Below are 20,551 nucleotides of genomic sequence, written 5' to 3' on the forward strand. Positions count from 1 at the left end.
CCATTCTGGAAAAGTTTGTTGGTTCTTAGAACACGAAACACGCAGCCACGCATCTGACCCAACCATCCCACGGCCACAGTTTTAAAAATGCAAAGTTATGTTCACATAAAAACCTGCGTATAATTGTTTTTTTTTTTAATTTTTTTTAATGTTTATTTGTTTTTGAAGGAGAGAGAGAGACAGAACGTGAGTGGGGGAGGGGCAGAGAGAGAGGGAGACACAGAATCCAAAGCAGGCTCCAGGCTCTGAGCTGTCAGCACAGAGCCCGACACGGGGCTCGAACTCCTAAGCTGTGAGATCGTGACCTGAGCTGAAGTTGCACGCTTACTGACTGGGCCACCCGGGCGCCCCTATTATTTGTAAAAGCTTTATTCATAATCACCAATAGCTGGAAACAACCCAACTGTCCTTCAATGGGTGATGTGAAACCTACTAGCTTCCATGCGTACAATGGAATATTCTTCAGTAACAGAAAGGAACAAACTATTGATACAGGCCACAAAGCTTTATGCTCAAATGCTTTATGCTGCAGTGAAAGAGGGCAGACTCAAAAGGCTACATATTGTATGATTCCATTTATAGAACATTCTCAGAAAGACAGAACTCTAGTGTGGGAGCCCAGATCGCAGATCGCGGTGTTGGGCTGGGTCTGGGGCTGGGCTGGGGGGAGGGGCTGACACTAAGGGACAGAGGGAGGGGGCTTGGGGGGGGAGTTGGGGAGTGTTGGGGCCCACCAGCAGGTGAGCCGACGATGACCACCCAGGAATCAGGGCCATGGTGGGGACACCCAGGCACTGTGGGAGCCCCGAGGCCATGTTCGACCCAGCCGGAGTGTGTCGGGGGTGGGGGGTGGGGGTGGAGCGGGCCTCTACGCTGGGGCTTAAAGCTGTGCTGGAGGCAGGCAGGTGAACAGCCTTCCGGGCAGTGGGAAAAGCATAAGCAGAGGCCCAGAGGAGAGGCATTCAGGAAACTGAGGCACTGATTCGAAGGGAGTACAGAAGGTGTTTTTTGTTTGTGTTTTATTTTGATTCACCCACTTTTGACATGGAAGCTAGAAGCCCGGCAGCGGATGGCAGGGTGGACCTCGCTACTCCCCCCACCCCTCCCCGCTACCCCACCCACCCCTCCCCGCTACCCCACCCACCCCTCCCCGCTACCCCCCACCCTTCCCCGCTACCCCCCCCACCACCCCCCACCCCCCACCCTTCCCCGGCAGCTCCAGGCCGGTCCTACCTTGTGCTGTAAACCTAGGCTGGCTCCATCTCTCACCGGTCCCATTTTACCGACGAGGAAAGCGAGACATAGAGAAGTAGTCCTTTATCACCCGACGTGACCTCGAGGACAACTTGGGCACAAGATGTGGCCAACATGCAGACACCTTCGTCGGAGAGTTTTCTCAGGAGGCTGCACAGAACAGGAGAGAAATGTCTAAGAATGAACGCCCCCTGGGAATAGCCCTCAGCCGATGGGGGTGGTGGACGAGAACCCCAGCTCCCTCACCTGCGGGGGGGGGGGGGGAGACTGAAGTACGCGTCCTATGCCATCTCCTGGGGATCCCTGGCGGGACTGAGCCCCTAGTTGCCTGTGACCCTAGACCTGCCCCCCCTTACTGACTGCTTTCCCTTCTCACTTCCTTTTACAGACTGAATTATGTCGCCCCAAATTCCTACACTGAAGCGTATCCCCCAGTAACTCAGAATGGGACTGTATTTGGAGATAGGGTCCTTCAAGAGGTCATTAAGTTAAGGGGCGCCTGGATGGCTCAGTCGGTTAAGAGTCCGACTTCGGCTCCGGTCATGATCTCGCAGTTCACGAGTTCGAGCCCCGCGTCGGGCTCTGTGCTGACAGCTCAGTCTGGAACCTTCTTCAGAGTCTGTGTCTCCCTCTCTCTCTCTCTCTGCCCCTCCCCACTCATACTCCGTGTCTCTCTCTCTCTCTCTCTCAAAAATAAATAAAAAACTTAAAACGTCATTAAGTGAAAACAAGGTCTCATTAAGACAGAACCATCCCAGGGGCCAGAAGATGGCATGGGGGTCTAGAGTCTTGGGCAACTGGGATTAACGGGCCAGGGCCAGCCATGCCAAGAGGGGACAGGGTCCCCTGCAGGTGGGTGGGAGCCAGACCTCAGAGCTACAGAAGCCACAGTGTGTGCCTCAAAAACCCAGGAGGAGAAGCTTCTGATGTGGGAAGGACCACAGGAACCTCCTTTGCGGTTTCGGGCCACAAAGTAAGGTCGTGGCACGTTGCTTCACCACCACAAAGGAAATGGTTACTAGTTCAGGGCTGGGCTGAGCTGCAGGCTCTAGGCGCCTTGGGAAACCTCCTCCCTCGTTGATCTTTCAGATACATTCCCGCGCCGAACAGCTGACCTCAGCCGCCTTCACTCCCGGCTCAGAAGCAAAAACCATTATCTTTTAAATATACATATTGAGCGGCACCTGGGTGGCTCAGTCAGTTAAGCGGCCGACTCTTGGTTTCGGCCCCGGTTGCGATCTCACAGTTTGTGAGTTCGAGCCCCGAGTCGGGCTCCGCGCTGACAGCGCAGGGCCTGCTTGGGATTCTCTGCCTCTGCCTCTCCCGCACTCTCGCTCTCTCTTTCTCTCTCAAAATAAATAAATAAACGTTTAAAAAAAGTAAAAACATAAAAATAGATGAGATATAACTGAAGTATAATTCACATACTATACTACGCCCGTTTAAATACACAATTTGGGGCACCTGGGTGGCTTCGTTGTTAGGTGCCTGACTTTGACTCAGGTCATGATATCCCGGTTTGAGTTCAAGTCCCACATCTGGTGAGCTTGAACCCCGCTTCGGGTAAAAAACAGGAGCCATCCAGGGGCGCCTGAGTGGCTCAGTCAGTGAAGCGTCCGACTTCAGCTCAGGTCATGATCTCGTGGTTCATGAGCTCAAGCCCTGCATCGGGCTCTGTGCTGACAGCTCAGAGCCTGGAGCCTGCTTCGGATTCTGTGTCTCCCTCTCTCTCTGCCCCTCCCCCGCTCATGCTCTGTCTCTGTCTCTCAAAAATAAATAAACTGTTTCTATAAGCTTCTAGGTACTTCATATCGGTGCAACCATAGCACAGGCTACTTTTGTGACGGAAAGTGGCCAGACTAGGCTTTGTTTTGCCTAGAGAAGCCGGCTGCTACATCTGGCCACATTAAACACCTAGAAGGCGTCAGGTGATGCCTGGACGATCCTGGGGTGTTAGAAGGGCCGAGGATGAAGGCTCAGAGCCCACCCCTGGCAGACTCCAGAAGCCAGGCCCGAGAGGAGGAGACCGCAGTGCGGAGATAAGGCCAGACTTCCAAATGGGACGACCTCAGGGGCAGAGTCCCCTTTGGCTCATGGAGGCGTGAGCACTTCCTGGCCCAAGGAATGAGGGTTCAAGCTGGGGTCCACAATACTGGACCAGGCTTCTGTGTCAGATCCCTGCTGGCCCATGTTCTCAGAAAGAAGCCGGCTCTGGTATCGTAATCATCTGTTTACACACCTGGGTCCCTCTAGTATCTGAGTTCGTGAAGGCAGGGACGGCGCCTGGTTTGTTTTGGTACAACGGTTGGCATACACTAGGCGCTCAATGGATGCTCGCATTCCAAAAGTAGGATGAATGAGCGAATGGGCAGTTGCCACCGATCACAGAGAAGGCCTGACTTTGGACTCAGAAGACAGCCCTCGGATCTCAGCAGCGTGGCCTGGAACACGAGGCTTCCCCCCACGCTCCCTCTGGATTGTCAAGCAAAATGCGGGGGCTCCAAGAAACGGACACGCCAACTCTTTCAGATCTGTTAAGAGAGAACAACAGAAAACGGTCCGCGTGCAGCCTGTGGAGGAAATTCCGGGGCTGGGTGGGACTGTTTTCCCTGACCCCTGAGATCACGGCTGAGTCTGGGGCCAGGCCGGTTTTTGTCTCTGCAAATTCTCTCTCACTCCCGTGGTCACAGAGGAGGTCGCGGTTTCCAACGTCGACACCAGAGTCAGCGAGGAGATGTCCCCGGAGACGGCGAGAGAACTCGTCCAAGAATGCAGAGGTCCTGCTCCCAGACAGCACCTGTCGTTGCAGCCTGGCCCCCTGTCCTTCAGCCCCTCCCGGGGTCCCCTTTTACGATCGCAACTTCCCTTCGTTTTCTTAAAAACATCTTTTCCCCCGCGTGCCTAAGGAAGACGTGCTCCTTACAGACCACTGGGGGACATTTCCAGAGGAAAAACGACATAAGAACAAAGAAGGTCGTTCAAAAGCTCACCGACGCTGGCGATTTTGTGGCCTTCATTCTGGTCGTTTTTCTCTACAGAACGGGTATCTGCTCGCCTTTGTCAAAAGTTGGGATTGTTCTGAATGCACAGCTTTGGAATCCGCTGTGTCCTCCCTGCAGTGCTGCTGAGATAGATAGTTTTTCCACACCATTGAACCTCCAAGGCTCTGATGGATTCCGTATTTTAACACAGGAAAGACTGTATGTCTGTCCTCAGGGGCAAAAGGCAGGACGGGCGCCCTGAAACCACCAAAACATCTATGTGGCGACTGCGACCCTGGGGGGCGCGTGGGTGGCTCAGTCGGTGGAGCGTCCAACTTCAGTTCAGGTCATGATCTCGCGGTCCGTGAGTTCAAGCCCCGCGTCGGGCTCTGTGCTGACAGCTCGGAGCCTGGCGCCTGTTTCGGATTCTGCGTCTCCCTCTCTCTCTCTGCCCCACCCCTGCTCACGCTCTCAAAAATAAAGCAACATTAAGAAAAAAATTAAAAATAAAAAAGACTGCAACCCTGGGGCCAAATTCTGACTTTCACCACTTTCTATCTGTGACATGGGCCAGATGTTTTAATTTTCATGCCTCAGTTTATCCATCTGTAAATTGGGGATTTATTATTTCATTCCTTTCAAAACAACCCTGCCTCCCCCACCAGTGAATAAATAGCAGAGATTTCCATGTTCTTTCTTTTTTTTTAATGTTTATTTATTTTTGAGAGAGAGAGACACAAAGTACGAGCAGGAGACGGTCAGAGAGAGAGAGGGAGACGGAATCGGAAGCAGGCTCCAGGCTCTGAGCTGTCAGCACAGAGGCCAACGTAGGGCTCGAACCCACAAACCGTGAGATCCATGACCTGAGCCGAAGCCGGACACTTAACCGACTGAGCCACCCAGGCGCCCGTCTATTTCCTCTTTTAAAAAAAGACTTTAAAAATAAATATTAAATAGTGTAAATTGTGGAACAACAAAAAAAATAGATACCACTACCAGAGTTTTCTTCTTTTTAATTAATAGAATTTACTTATTTTTTTAATTTTAGGCTTGCAGAAAAATTGGATGTAAAATGCAGAGGGTCACCATTTATGTCCTCTCCCCGCCAAGTGGCTTGTCCCATTATCAGCATCTTGCATCAGTGGGATCAACTTGTTACAAGCGATGGACGGATATTGAAGGTGAAATGATGTCTCTCTGGATGGGCCCTGAGCCGATGGGCCTGGTGTCCTTCGAGGAAGAAGATTGACAGATACTCCCAGAGGAAAGACCATGTGAAGACGCCTGGAGAAGATGCCCATGTGCAAGCCAGGGAGGAAGACCTCAAGAGAAACCCTTTCCCTTTCTGTCCTGCACTCCAGACTTTTTTTTTATTGGATAGTTGTTTCTGATTTGTTACCTCCACCCCCCGATGATGGTTACTAAAACAACGGAAGCCATAAGATGCCCCCTTGTTGGGGCGCCTGTCAGCTCAGGTCATGATCTCATGGTTTGTGAGTTCGAGCCCCACACGGGGCTTTCTGCTCTCAGCTCGGAGCCCGCTTTGGATCCTCTGTCTCCCTCTCTCTCGGCCCCTCACTTCCGATCTCTCTCTCTCTCTCTCAAAAACAAACATTAAAGGAGAAAAAGAAGGAGACAAAGCAGGAGAGAAATGAACTATGACTATCTTAACACACCCTAAGCTCTGTGATTAACCAAATTGGAGTAACTCTGCTATTTCTACAGTAATATTTAAATGTCTTCCTAGTGGCTCTGCAGCTCCCCTTCAAGAGCAGCTTTTCAGTGTTTTCTAGAACCTCTGAACTATTACTGACAGATTGCACTAATTTCCTGTACGATTTTCTTTTTTCTTTTTTGCCTGTTTTTGTTTTTGCCAAATGTCTGACCTTTGTAATTCGCCGGATGCCTGCACAATTCTGTCTCTTCGCGTCAGTTCAGTTGGTGTGGGTTAGGGGGGCTTGGAGGGTGCGTCACAGACACGCGCCATTTCCTCCCACTGGCGGACAGAGCGGTGGCTCTGGGGGACCGCGGCCGGCTGGGAGACTAGCGTGGGGGACCCGTGTAGGGCCGCGCTTCCGCTGAGGACCGCCAGGGGGCGCGAGAGGCCGAGACCGGAGCCTGGTCCTTGCAGGGACGCCGGGGCGGGGCGGGGACTTGGGGGGGGGGGGGGACTGCCTCTGGGGCGGGGCTTCGGAGGAGGTCCCTCACCCGCCAGGCCTAGGGTCCCACTTTTCCTCCAGCCACCGCCCGGCATGCTCTCCTTCCGCCTCCACTCTGCCTCCCGTCCTCCCTGCCCTTACTTGTGTTCCATTTTCCTGCCCTCTGCGCCACCCCTCTCCCTTCCTCCTTTGCGCCAACACTTTCCTGCCCACTTTTGCCCACATTTTCACGCCCTCATGTGCATCCCTGCATTTCCCCATGCTCCCTCGCATCTCCGTTTTTCTCGCCCTCCTTTGCGTCCCCGCTTTCGGGCCCTCAGCCCCTGGCTCTTAGGCTCCTTGTTTCAAATGACCTTTTAGAGAAAGTCATGGAAGGACACACTCCTAGCCGTGAATGTGGCTTGTAGTCCAGGGAGGAGGCAGTGACTCCTACATGAACATCTTTAGTTCCACATATTCCAAAGAGCAGACAGTTTGACAAACATTTGTTATTTAAATGTAAAGTATTTTCTCCCTTTGAGCTGAGCCCTTTGTAGGGGCGGGGGCGGTCACAGAAGATTCTGAAAGTCCTGAGCCCTCCAAGGACCGGCTCACACACACCCTCCAACCCAGGGCTGGATAAAGAGGGCACATGAGTGGAGTAGCACGGACCTGGGCGGGGGGCAGGGAGACAATGTGGGCTAAGGGCTGCAGGAGTTGGGGGGCAGCCCTCAATGCCAAGTGCATAATTTTTGCTCTGAAATGCCTGCTGTGGGTCTGTCATCGTGGAGAAAGGCCCAGTGATCAGTGGCACAGGGCTCGAGGCAACCTGCTTCACCTGCTATGGCTGAGCAGCCTTCCGAGGGAGAAAGGACAGGTTTGGGCAGAAATGCGGAAGTGGGGCAGGAGTTGGCAGGGTGGAGGGGTGTCAGAGGTTGCCACGTTCATGTCCCTCTTGGAGCTTCAAAGCCCAGCCTTGACTGACCTTGCTTCCTGTGTGGCTTTGGGCAGTTACCTTGGCCTCTGAGCCCCGTGAGAGGAATGAGCTCAGTGAGCTGATGTGTAGGCAGAGGCTTAGGGGACCCGATGGCTTGTAACCAGATGCTGCTTCATGGAGCTTCATTCACTCATTCATTTATTCCACATCAGTTTCTTGAGCACCTGCTGTGTACCAGGCTTTGGGAACGCAACCGTGACTAGGACAGCCCAGGACCCCACCCACTTGGAGCCCCCAGCGTAGCGGGGTTATTAACCATAAGAGTGGTCAGTGCTGAGCACTATACCTACGGGGCCCAGGTGGCACCTAGGGGGTACCAGGGCAGCACATCGTGCCTTTTCTCCACCCCTGGTGGAGAACGAGGGGCCCGCAGGGGCATTTCGGGGCATCTGCTTCCCTGGCACTGGGAGCCTTTGCTCCAGCATCCAGTTGCGATGTGATAAAAGCTTATGATGGAGGAGAGGTAACTGCTGGGGCCCCCTCCCTGGCAGACGATCAGGCTGCCAGGAGAGCGCCGGGGGGGGGGGGGTGCACAGCCAACCAGCCTGGGTGCCCCCGACCCCGGCCCTATACCATCTGGGGAAACCGTAGCCCAGGGGTTTAGGAGAGATGCTGACTTCAACCTCCGGAGCACCCCAGTCTGGCTGACACTGAAATGCACACTCCCTACTCTTCCTGGAAGAGACTGTTATCTTTCTTCAATGGCTTCACGGCGGTAAGTATGTCACCACCCAGACCCTGGGGCTTTGCAGCCCTTCCTCCATAGCTGTCTCCCTCAAAGACAGAAATAAGTTGATCCAAATTTCACCGGCATCCGGATCGGTGGTCTCCGGGGAAGCCGGAGGGATGTAGGGCAGACGGACGAGGAGCAGGACGTGTTGCGAACGGGTGTAGGCTCCATGGACCCAGAGTTGGTGAAATCAAGCACAGAGGAGTGTGATGGGGGAGGGGGCCCGGGTTGGCCGTGGAGGAGCTCGGCTCTAAGTCAAATCTTGCAGAAAATTAAGTTGTTTGGGAAGGGCAAAAGGGAGGGGGTATTTGCCCGGTCCTTCAAATTTTTCGAAAAAGCCTTTTTTTTTCTTACTATGAAAGTGACCCAGAATGTACCTCATTAAAGAAGCAATTGTTTTGGTAGCAGAATCGCACTAAGGAAAGACTGCCAGGAAAAAAAGAAGGATATTAAAGACCACTCTTCATCTTGTTACCTGTGATGTAACATTTTCATGGGAGTTAAATGAGACAAGTACATTTCTTTCCTTTTTTTTTTAAGTACATTTCTTTTTTAAAGCAGGCTCCACGTGCGGCGCCTGGGTGGCTCAGTCGGTTAAGCATCCAACGCTTGATTTCAGCTTGGGTCATGATCTCACGGTTCATGGGATCAAGCTCCTCATGGAGCCCCGCAGGGGGCTCTGCACTCACCGCCCGGGGGCTGCTTGGGCCTCTTACTCTCCCTCTCTCTCTGCCTCTCCCCTACTCGTGAGCACATACTCTCTCTCAGGATAAAGAAGCATTTAAAAAAAATTTTTTATTACATTTATTTATGTTTGAGAGACAGAGAGAGACAGCACAAGTGGGGGAGGGGCAGAGAGAGAACGAGACACAGAATCCGAAGCAGGCTCCAGGCTCTGGGCCGTCAGCACAGAGCCTGACTCGGGGCTCGAACTCACGAGCCGAGAGATCATGACCTGAGCGGAAGTCGGATGCTTAACTGACTGAGCCACCCAGGCACCCCTTTTATTTTTTATTTTTAAATATTTATTTTTGAGACAGAGAGAGACAGAGCATGAACGGGGGAGGGTCAGAGAGAGGGAGACACAGAATCTGAAACAGGCTCCAGGCTCTGAGCTGTCAGCCCAGAGCCCGACGCGGGGCTCGAACTCACAGACCGTGAGATCATGACCTGAGCCGAAGTCGGCCGCTTAATGACTGAGCCACCCAGGCACCCCAAAACCTTTAACATTTTTTTTTTTTTAACTTATTTTTGAGACAGAGAGAGACAGAGCATGAACAGCGGAGGGGCAGAGAGAGAGGGAGACACAGAATCAGAAGCAGGTTCCAGGCTCTGAGCCATCAACCCAGAGCCCGACGCGGGGCTCGAACTCACGGACCGTGAGATCGTGGCCTGAGCTGAAGTCGGACGCTTAACCGACTGAGCCACCCAGGCGCCCCTTCCTTTAACATTTTAAACATGAACTGCAAAGGGTCCTCCCGCACACACACACACACACACACACACACACAAGTCTGTTGCCTGGCAACCATATATGAGCCGATCTCTCCACATCCTCGCCAACTCTGGGTACACGGGTATTATCATTTTTTAATGTTTTTGCTGACTTTATCCGCCTTTGCTCTTCTCCCCTCCCCTGCGAGAGCTCCATTTGTATACAACTGACAGACTGTTTTTCCCTGTCTGACTCCTGTCCCAAAGATATCTGGTGTGATCCTCATTGGCCGGGGCATCTATGGCAGCTTCAGAGGGGCTGTCCTGACGAGGGTCCTCGCGCTGTCCTCCGCATACCTCCTTCACGTTGGCTCCCTGTGCCCGGCAATGAGCTGCCTCACGGGGCTGCTTGGCTTTGCCGGGTGGTCTGGAGCAACCAAAGGAAGCAGAGACACTCTCTTGTTTGTAAGTCAGATCTGCACACAGACCCCAAAGTACCCTCCCGTGTGAATCCTTCCTCACGTGCATCACAGCCCCCTGGCAGCAGGCGTCCCCTACTTTTCAGCGTCTGTGGTCTCATACGACGGCATCAGAATGCATCCGTGTTCTTCCTTTATGATGTACCTCGGTCGGGACTCCTCTCCCACCCAAGGCCATAAATTACAGTCTCCCGGGTCTTCTTCCCATAATTTTAAATCTTGCTTTCTCACTTTTAGCTCTTTGGCTTTTGGGAGTTTTATGATCGGAGCGTGGTGTGAGGTAGGGGTCAGTCCTCTCCCGCCTGCGCTAATTTCCATCTTTCTTGGGTCTTTTCTGGGCACACTGGTCTGTGTCATCAGCCCGTGTGTATGTTCCCACTCACGCAACACTGCGGCCACTGTCATGTGTGTCCAAGTACACGAGGGACAAGGGTTTTGAGCGCGATCGTGCAGACGGCGTGTTGCAGATTTTACGTGTCTTGCCCCATCCGGCCTCGGCTAACCCCCCAAAGTCTGGCCCCCAGTCTCCCCACTCCCATTTCCCTTAGAATCGTGTCTGAGTGGATTATCCCACCCTAGGTAAAATTTGTCTCCAGCATTTTGTTTTGTTTTGTTTTCCTTCCTCCACTGTGTTGCTGCAAAACTCTGGTTATTTCAGTGGGGGGGGTTTCAGGGAGACCCTCAGTACGGTCATCTCCCAGAGCATAAACCACCTCCACGATTAAAAGCAGCCCGCCCCCAAGGGGCGCCTGGGTGGCGCAGTCGGTTAAGCGTCCGACTTCAGCCAGGTCACGATCTCGCGGTCTGTGAGTTCGAGCCCCGCGTCAGGCTCTGGGCTGATGGCTCAGAGCCTGGAGCCTGTTTCCGATTCTGTGTCTCCCTCTCTCTCTGCCCCTCCCCCGTTCATGCTCTGTCTCTCTCTGTCCCAAAAATAAAAAAATTAAAAAAAAAAACGTTGAAAAAAAAAAAAGCAGCCCGCCCCCACTCCCCTCCTCCCTGAAGCTCTATCATCTTGTTTGATTTCTCAGTTTCTCCCTTCAGCAAATAGTTATTTATTGGACAGGTCCCGTGCCTGAAATATTTCATTTCCTTTTCAATCTGATGCGGACGCTATTTGCTAGTTTATTTATAGTTTAACTTGGAGGAATCAGAGTGCTCTCTCTCACACACCACGTCCAACCCATCAGCAAATCCGATTGACCTTACCCTTAGTACCTGTCCCTCCAAAGCCTCTGAGAACTCACTCAAAAAAAGCAAACTCAAGGGGGCGCCTGGTGGCTGGGTCGGTTGAGCATTGGACTCTTGCTTTCGGCTCAGGCCATGATCCCAAAGCCGTGGAATAGAGCCCAGTGTTGGGCTGTGCGCCGAGCACGGGGCCTGCTTAGGATTCTCTCTCTCTCCCTCGGTTCTCTCCCCCGCTGTCTCTGTCTTCTTAAAAAAAGAAAAAAGAAAAATTAAGTTAAAAAAAGAAAAGAAAAGCAAAATCATTTTGATGGTGTTGGGAGCCACAGAGGATTCTGAGAAGAGGTAGGAGCCCTGACTCAGGGACTCACGGGCGCCCTCTGGTGGCCCTTGGGGGAACGGTGTGGGGAGACCACTCTGGAGGGACTGTGCCGGTCCAGGTGGGAGGCAGTGGGGGCTGGGAGGCATGAGGCTGCGGAGGGGGGGGGAGAAGCGGGCAGATTAGGGGTAGGTTCTGAAAATGGAACCTATCAAGGACATACAGACGCCTGGATATCAGTACTCTGGCCACCTCGGTCACCGAGAGGCGGGGACATGGTAATAATATTAACCCTCGCTATCTGTCCCATGAGCCGCTAGTCTCGGGTTCCACAACTGCTAAGCCCTGCATCCGTGATTGTCCTTGTGGGTCCCTGGATGTGTACCCGCTGCTGTGCCTTCCTGCCTTTCTTAGCTAGATAAGGCCAGCCACGGGCCGGTCTGGCAACTCCAAGCCGGGATGTGCAAACGGGCAAAGATGGGAATAGATGAAAGGGGAGCCAGGAGCTGACCTTCCTTTGCCCCCGTCTGACCCCCCAGAAGCTCTGCAGAACTCACTGACGCCCCTGGAGCTGGTCCAACCCCCACATTGTACAAATGGGGAAACCGAGGCCCCGGCTAGGCAGCAGTTTCTCCTTGAGGGGTAACTTGGAGACATCTCCTCTGTTTGCTGCCTTTCTCATTGTTTTCCCCTGGGCTGGTGAATTTTGTCTGAAACATAAGCCAGCAGACCTAAGTCCCCCCCACCCCACCACCACCCTGTGGCCACCAACCTGTCCCCCCCCGTGTCTTCCCTACAGTCCCCTTTCCCTCTTCCCCCATTTGCAAAGGTTTTCAGCCCGCTTCTCCTCCCCTCCTCCTGCCTCTGTTCTGTCCTTCCCACCCTCCCTCCTGCTTCCTCCATGGGTACCTGCTGCCAGTGCACACAGCCTTTATTGACCTGGAGGTCCCTCATAGGTCTTCCTGATGCCCAGAAAGTTCTGGGCATGAAACGGAGGTCCAGCTAGTGGCTCCCAAGAAAACCTCGGTGCCATCATCCTGGCCAAATGCAGGAAAATGACACACAGAGGAAATAACCCCCACACCCCACCCAGGCTGAGTTCTTTCAAACTGAAGAGGCTACGTGGCCTGGGGATGAGGCGAAGAGGGACAGGTCCCTCCCCTGCAGGGACAAGGTTGCACAGGCTCCCAGCCCTCTCCCTCCCTTCCCTCCGTGTCTTCCAATGTTTCCTGTTCATGGTTATCATTCTCATCGCTGAAATCACAGTGGTCCTCGCCTTCTTCCCCATTGTAAGTACAATGTTGCCTCTCCCACGGCACATTACAAATAAATCGAATCAGTAGAGACACTGCCCCTCCCTCCCCCACTCAGTGATACCTGGCCCACGGGTCCCTGGGACGGGAGACCGGGTCTCCACAAATGGGGTAAGGAGCCAGAAACTTCCGCTGTCCCCTCAAGAGACTGGCCGAGTTAATTTCACCATCTCTGCTTCTCTCCTGCATTTGGTGGTAAGGTATCAGAAAGGAATGGGGGAAAAATAAGACAAAAAAAAAAATTAAAAATAAAGGTAATGGGAAAAGCTGTAAAATTTGTTGGGGTTTTGAAACGTGTTAGAAATAGAGGGCTATTTAGCAAAATCCGTCAAGATGATGAAGCATGGATGCTTTGACCCAACTGTCCCATCTCTAGGAATTATCCAAGGATTTGCTTGCTCAGGTGCAGAACGACATATAGCTCAGGGCGTGCAAAAGACTGCCACGGGCCTCGTAAGCCTCAGGAGGAGGGTGGCTAATTTATAATAATGCACACAAGGAAGTCCAATGCAGGGGGAAAGAAGGAAGTAGGAGGCTCCCCATGCACGAGGTGGTGCCTTCTCCGGGACAAGACGCTCTCCTCCATTGCATCAACGCCCCCAGAGGCAGACCCTGAGACGATGTTCTGCAGGTTCATGGTTTATTAGAGAGGTGGTCCCAAGAAGCACCTGTAGGGGACAGGGGAAGTGAGGCAGGGAAAGGGAAGCAGCCCTTAAAGGGTGACACTGCAGGGCTGCTGGGCTCATCGAATGTGTGCCCCCACAGGGGACAATGTTGACGTACCTCCCATCAGGATTGCCTGAGGGCCGCCCCCAGGGCACCTGTGGGCTGAGAGGCCACAGAGAGCCAGCCCTGGGTTGCTGGCCGTGTGCGCAGAAATGACAAATGCCACGGGGATGTGAGCAGGGCACCAAGAGCCATTTCTACTCTTGTTAAGAACAGCCAGATGCCTAGGGCGCCTGGGTGGCTGGATCGGTTAAGCAGCTGACTTCAGCTCAGGTCAGGATCTCACGGTTCGTGAGTTCGAGCCCTGCGTCAGGCTCTCGGCAGTCTGCTCGGAGCCCGCTTTGGATTCTGTGTCTCCTGCTCTCTGTGCCCCTCCCCTGCTGGCGTGCGCTCTCTCTCTCTGTCTCTCAAAAACAAAGAAACATTAAAAAAAAAAAAAAGTTTAAAAAATAATAAAAAGAACAGCCAGATGCCGACCAGTGAGAATAGTTACAAAGCAAGGAGAAGAATGATGAGAATATGCTTTGCTTTGACACACATTGAATACCTCTTTTGGGACACAGGAAACAGTAACAGTCACCGCGGCCTAGTGGGAGGCACTTGTTGGCTGGGAGAAAAAGGTGGGAGGGAGACTTTTTCGCGGCGTCGCCTTCTGTGCTTTGTGGATATTGTGCCACGTGACTGTTCCACCTCGTCCAAAAAGCCTGTTTTATTTAGACCTTTATTTAAAAAAAAAAAAAAATAGAAAATTACATTCGCCCCTTTTGTGCGGAGACTGATTCAGCGGCTAAAGACGATAGCGGAGGCTTTAATGGAGTTACAGCCAAATCGGGGGCGTAGCAGGCCTGTGGGCGATTCAGAAGAGCAGACGATTCAGGTTTGTGATGGGTACAACCAGATGCACGAGCTCAAGACCCACGCTCTTCTCTGGGGGGGGGAGGGGGGTGATGGCAGCCAGGATTTATCCTCCTTCAGTGCAGACCCAGAGCTCAGGCAGGGCATGGGCTGTGAAAGGTGCAGAAGGAGGCAGAAGGTGGCAGAAGGGACACCCCCGCCTCGCCGCTCTGTCCCCGAGAAACCTCACCAAGCGGGGCACCTTGCGCTGCTGTGTGTCCGTCACTACCCTGTTTCGTCTCTGAGGTTCAAGAAGTGGCCTTGGAGCACGTCTTCGCGACCCTGAGGAAGAATCTATAATCACAGTGAGCCAGACGACTATTCCGCAGAATGGAACTTGGTCACGGGGACGGTGAGGCTCACACCTTGTGTGTGTTATTGTGGCAAAAGACACGCAACATAAAGTTACCTGTCTCAACCGTTAGAAAAATTAAAAAAAAAATTTTTTTAATGTTTATTCATTTTTTTGAGGGACAGAGCGCAAGCGGGGGAGGGGCGGAGAGAGAGGGAGACCCAGAATCCGAGGCAGGCTCCGGGCTCCGAGCTGCCAGCACAGAGCCCGACACGGGGCTCGAACTCACGAACTGCGAGATCAGGACCTGAGCCGAAGTTGGACGCTCAGCGTCTTGGTGTTTAAGGAACCGGACCGGCTGGCCTGTGGCGTCTGAGCTCTTGGGGTGGGTGGGTTAGCAGCGTCCCTGAAGCCAGGGAGGGTTTGGAAGGAGAGAGCATTCCCTGTCTCTAGGAGTGTGTCACATCCGGGGCTTGGGCCCGGGAACTGCTGTGGGGCCACGTTCAGGCTTGGGAGGGGGCCCCACCATGGGTAGGCGTCCTCCGGCATCCCAGTTTTGGCTCTCGAGGCTCGAGACGGGAGAGAACGTCTCTCATACATTCGTACGGCCCTTGCACTGATATTTATTGAGCACCTACTGCATGCTGGGCACTTTTCAGGGCTCTGGGGACACAGCAGGGCACAGAGCAAAATCCTTGCCCGGTGTTCCTGGCGCTTAAGTGGGGACACGGACGAGAAATCAGTAAGTGAGCGTGGGTGTCCGAGGTGATACGTGCCGTGAAGAAGAACAAGGCAGGGAAAGGGCAGAGAGAGTAAGGGTCTGGTAGTCAAAGGTGCTGTGTGTCATCCATTGTCACCACACAGTGGGGTGCTCTGTCCTGGCCCCTTTGCGGGGGTCCTGCGATGCGTTCCGGCCAATGAGCCGTGGCCAGAAGTCTTGTGGGTCGCTTCTGGGCCAAATTATTTAATTGCCTGTGCAGGCCCTCCCCCCCCCCCCCCCCGAGAACTCTCTTTCCTCCTGCCATGACCGTAGGACATCTGGACGGTGGCTGCTTCCTCAGCCTGAGTCCCTGAGTCATTCTGATAAAGCAGAGCCCCCCTGCCAAGCCGTGAGGGGCGTGTAGCATGCGTGGGAAGTGAACTGTCGAGATTGAGGGGCCATCTGTTACGCAGCATCACCTGACCCCGCCTGGCTGATACAGGGGCTGTGGCTAACTTGGAAAGAGGGTTCAGGGCAGGCCTTCCCCGGGCGGGACGTTTGAATAGAGAGCTGAATGAAAAGTGAGTGAGAGAGCCGAGCAGGTATTTGAGGGCATAGCGTTCCAGAAAGAGGGAACAGCCTGTATAAAGGCCCCGGGGCTGGAGCTGGCTGAGTGCGTTTGAGGAACCGTGAGAGGACCAGGGTGGCTGGCGCTGAGTGAGTAAGAGGGAGAGTGGAGGGAGATGTGGGCCTGGGGGTGACTGGGCAGGTCGCGCAGGGGCTCGCGGGCCATGGTGAGGAGTTCAGCTTTTACCGCCCAGTAAGATGACTAGGCACCGAGGGCGCCTGGGTGACTCAGTCATTCAGCATCTTGACTTTGGCTCAGGCCAGGATCCACGGTTCATGAGTTGGAGTCCCACATTGGGTGAGCTCGTACCCCGCTTCTCTCTCTCTCTCTCTCTCTCTCTGGCCCTCGCTCACTTGCACCCTCTCGCTCTCAAAAAAAAAAAAAAAAAGATGAACACCCAGGGAGGTTCTGAGCCTAGACTGGCTAGAGGGAGGGAGGCATTTAGCACGAGAGCCCCGGCATAGGCCTATCTTGCCGATGCTAGACCGTAGCCATGGTGACCATGCTTTCTATTGTGTTCATTATTTCCAGAGTTGAAAGGGCACCTTCAAGTGACTATCCTCCTCTCTGCAGCTAAAGTGCTGTGGGGCAAGGAACTACACAGGCTTTTCTGGGTCTTCCTTTGAAATGACTGCTGGTCCCTCGGACCCCAGGGGCTGCAGCCCACAAGGGTGACACCATCCACCAGGGGGTCACTCAAGATTTTGTTGGATGGCACCTAGATAGACCTCCCCACCCCCCACCCACCCCCCCCACACACACCCCTGCCCAGGGCTGGTGACTTTTATAAAAATTGCCTATTTGCAGGAAGCCCAGCAAAAAAGGTCAAGGAGGAAGAACATAACTGGAGTTAGGTGTTCAGCTCATTCTGACCACACAGCCTGGGGGGGGGGGGGGTCAAGGTTACCACGCCCATTTCACAGACGGGGAAACCGAGGCTTGGGGAAGGGACGGCTCAAGGTCACGTGGCCTTGGCAGAGCTGGGTTGGAAGCTGGGTTCGGGGCTACACTGCCTGCCTTACAGAGGGCCTGAAATACAGCGATAACGAGGAACAGAGATCACTATAGGATAGTGACAGCGGCCACAGGACCGGGCACTCAGTTTGTGAGTTCAGTCCCCATCACATACCTTGAGGTGGGGACTGCTTTGCTCCCATTTTACAGATGAGGAGACCGAGGCACAGAAAGGTTCCCAGCAGCGAATCGGCACCTGACAGTGTTATTGCTGTGTTTTTCACCTGTGTTCGCCACTCAAATGTTGGCTCGGCCGAGGCAGGGGTTACGTCTTGTTTCGTACATTGCTGGGCTCCCAGTGCTTGGCTCCCAGCAGGCACTCAATAAATGCCTATTAAGTGAAGGGGGCCGGCCAAGAGCAAGGTCAAGGCAGCTCAGGCTTCCGGAAGCAAGAACTGCCAGGGGCCTAGAGAGCGGAGCTTCTCTGTGACTGTCCCCTCGCCTGCAGGTGGCTGTTCCGCCCACACACCAGGGCTTCCGCTCGTTGGCTCTATGACCGAGGTCAGGACCCCAGCCTCCCTCTCATTTGTAAGTTTGCGCTGGCCCATTGTTGAGTCGCTCGTGATGGGGAGGCCATCCGAGGCTTCGCACCATGTCCTACCCAACTGCAAAGCCATGAACTGATTCTGGGAAGTGACTGTCACCAACGCCAGGGAGGTCCTGCCCAAGGGAAGGGTCCCAGGGAGGCAGTGGTGGAAAGGGGATGACTTCTCCGTCATCTTCTTCTTTGAGGTGCTCTCCCTCTCTCTCTGCCCCTCCCCTGCTCGCGTGTACATACACACACTCTCTCAAAATAAATAAACTTTAAAAAGGAAGAAAATCCTTTAAAAAATAAACAATAAAAGCTTAAAAGAAACGAGGCATGCAAAGAAACAAGAAAGTGGGGAGAGACAGACAGACAGACAGTGTGAGTGGGGGAGGGGCAGAGAGAGAGTGAGGGAGACACAGAATCCGAAGCAGGCTCCAGGCTCTGAGCTGTCAGTGCAGAGCCCGACGCGGGGGCTTGAGCCCGAGAACCCCTGATCTGTATTTTTTAAATAGGCATTTTTTTTCATTGTACAAATTTATATTGCATCTATGTTTACAAACGATACCACACCCTCTTCCCCCAAAGAGGTCACGATAGTCAGGATCCCAGCAGGGAACAGAATCGAGCCCAGAGGTGGTCCTTTTAAGAAATTTTCAAGGGCGGGGCACCTGGGTGGCTCGGTCAGTGAAGAGACCAACTTCGGCTCAGGTCATGATCTCACTGTTCATGAGTTCAAGCCCCGCATCAGGCTCTCTGCTGTCAGCACAGAGCCCGCTTCAGATCCTCTGTCTCCCTCTTTCTCTGCTCCTCCCCAACTCATGCTCCATTTCTCTGTCTCTCAAAAATAAACATTAAAAAAAAAAAAAAAAGGAGTTTTCAGGGGCTTCCTTGCTGAGGTGCGGGCAGGGTTAAGAAAAACGAGGGATGAGGCACCGAGAGTCTAGCAACATGGGGAGCTTTTACTTCTAAGCCTGAAGGGGTAGGAGAAGAGGGGCCATCCGACCTACGGCTGCAGTCTTGGAGGGCTCAGGATGGGCAGAAGAAAGGAGGGAGTGGGGAAGAAATACTCCAACTTTTCCTCCAGCCTCTCCCATCTCCTGAAGGTGTTTCCTATTGGCCAAAGCTAACAGGAAGTGGAAGGGCGGGAGATTCTGGGAAATGTAGTTTTCAGGACCCTGGGCAGAGCGGAAGAGAGTGAAGATAGGTGGGAAACAAGGGGAAAACGACCAACGCGCATGATGAAAGGCCTCCGCTTTCTGCTTCTAAGACTGATTGTGTAAACAGAGCCAAGTCGCTCCAGCCTGACCATGAGGGACCTTCAGCTCTTTGTCAAACCCTGCCCTTTACTTTTCTGGAAGAAGATGCTTCCCTTCTCAGTGTCTCCAATTTGATTTGGGTTCCAGAGGTCCCTCAAGTTGGTTCAATATCTCTTTCTTTTTTTTTTAAGTTTATTTATTTATTTTGAGTGTGTGTGTGTGTGTGTGTGTGAGAGAGAGAGAGAGAGAGAGCGAGCGAGCGAGCAGGGGAGGGGCAAAGAGAGAGAGAGAATCCCAAGCCAGTGCAGAGCCCGACTCGGGGCTCAAACTCACGAACCTCGAGATCATGACCTGAGCCCAAGTCAGATGGATGCTCAACCGACTGAGCCACCCAGGTCCCCAGTCTGTGAAAGAAAGTCTTAAATATTCACAAAAAAACAAAAGAACTTGTCCAAAAAAACTCTTATATACCCATCACCCGGATTCAACAATCACCAAGAGCCCGACAGGTTTGCTTCATGATTCCTTTTTCCCCTTGAGGAAGTATTTAAAAACGGATCCCAGACAATGTCATTTCCCCCTTCGTATTTCAGTACACATCTCTAAAAGTGCGTACATTTGTGTCAACCCCAATGCTCTCATCGCACCTGACTAAATGTTTGTGTCCCCCCAAATTCCCATGTTAAACCAAATACCCATTTGTTTTTGAGAGAGAAAGAGAGACACAGAGTGTGAGCAGGGGAGAGGCAGAGAGAGAGGGAGACACAGAATCGGAAGCAGGCTCCAGGCTCCGAGCTGTCAGCACAGAGCCCGACGCGGGGCTCGAACCCACGGACCGCGGGATCATGACCTGAGCCGAAGTCAGATGCTTAACCGACTGAGCCACCCAGGCGCCCCATGAGAACTTTTGAGATGTGCTGTCTTAGTAACTTTCAAATATGAATTAGGGTATTATTAATTACAGCCCGCATGCTGTACGTTACATCCCCAGGACTTACACATTTGGTTTCTTGGAATCGGATCCAAATAACGTGCACACATCATGTCTTCTTGTCATGTCTCCTAAATCCCTTTTACTCAAATTAGAGCGTGCGTTAAAATCCCCTGAAGATTCTGTTCAAGCACAGAGGCCGGCGGCCCCACCTCCCGGGCTTCTGACTCCAGATCCGGAGTGGGACCCAGGGCTCTGAATTCCAAACAGGTTCCCGGCCGGTGCGCCAGAACATGCGCAGAAAACCGCTGTTCCGGGTTCTTCCTCCTCGTCTCCAGTCCCACCAACCTTCAATTTGTGGCAGAAAGAGCGGGGAATACTGGGGAATGCCATGCCTTCTGGATTGACTCCTCAGTGCTGTTGTGGTCCCTTTATCTTCTTCCTCCCCCCCCCCATATTTCCTGTAAGTCACTTGTTGCCAGCCCTGGCTGTCCCTTAGAACCTCCTGGAAGCTTTCACAAAATACCCAAGCCTCCACCCCCTCTCCACCTTCTGGTTTAATTGGATTGGGCGGGGGCCTGGGACTCTGATTGAATTGGATTGGATTGGGCTGGGGACTCTTACATTTACCAGACGATTCTAAGGGGGTGGCTCCGGTCATTGCGGAGAATCAAGAAGCGAAGGGCTTCATCCAATGACCTCAGCCACCTGGACCAGTTCTGTCACTGGGGATTCCAAAATGGTGGTTTCTCTC

General features: G+C 53.2%; 1 protein-coding gene across 1 annotated transcript; it reads left to right on the top strand.

Annotated features, from left to right (window-relative positions):
- Positions 1 to 8,025: 8,025 nt before the first annotated feature.
- TSPAN16 (tetraspanin 16) lies at positions 8,026 to 16,758 on the top strand. The gene is given in 5 exon segments (XM_007099077.2): positions 8,026 to 8,085; positions 9,802 to 9,999; positions 14,694 to 14,743; positions 14,745 to 14,799; positions 16,641 to 16,758. Coding segments are annotated over 5 exon segments (465 nt in total). The 3' UTR covers positions 16,743 to 16,758.
- The last annotated feature ends 3,793 nt before the right edge of the window (positions 16,759 to 20,551 follow it).

Source organism: Panthera tigris, chromosome A2, assembly GCF_018350195.1.
Source record: "Panthera tigris isolate Pti1 chromosome A2, P.tigris_Pti1_mat1.1, whole genome shotgun sequence".
Lineage (NCBI taxonomy): Eukaryota > Metazoa > Chordata > Mammalia > Carnivora > Felidae > Panthera > Panthera tigris.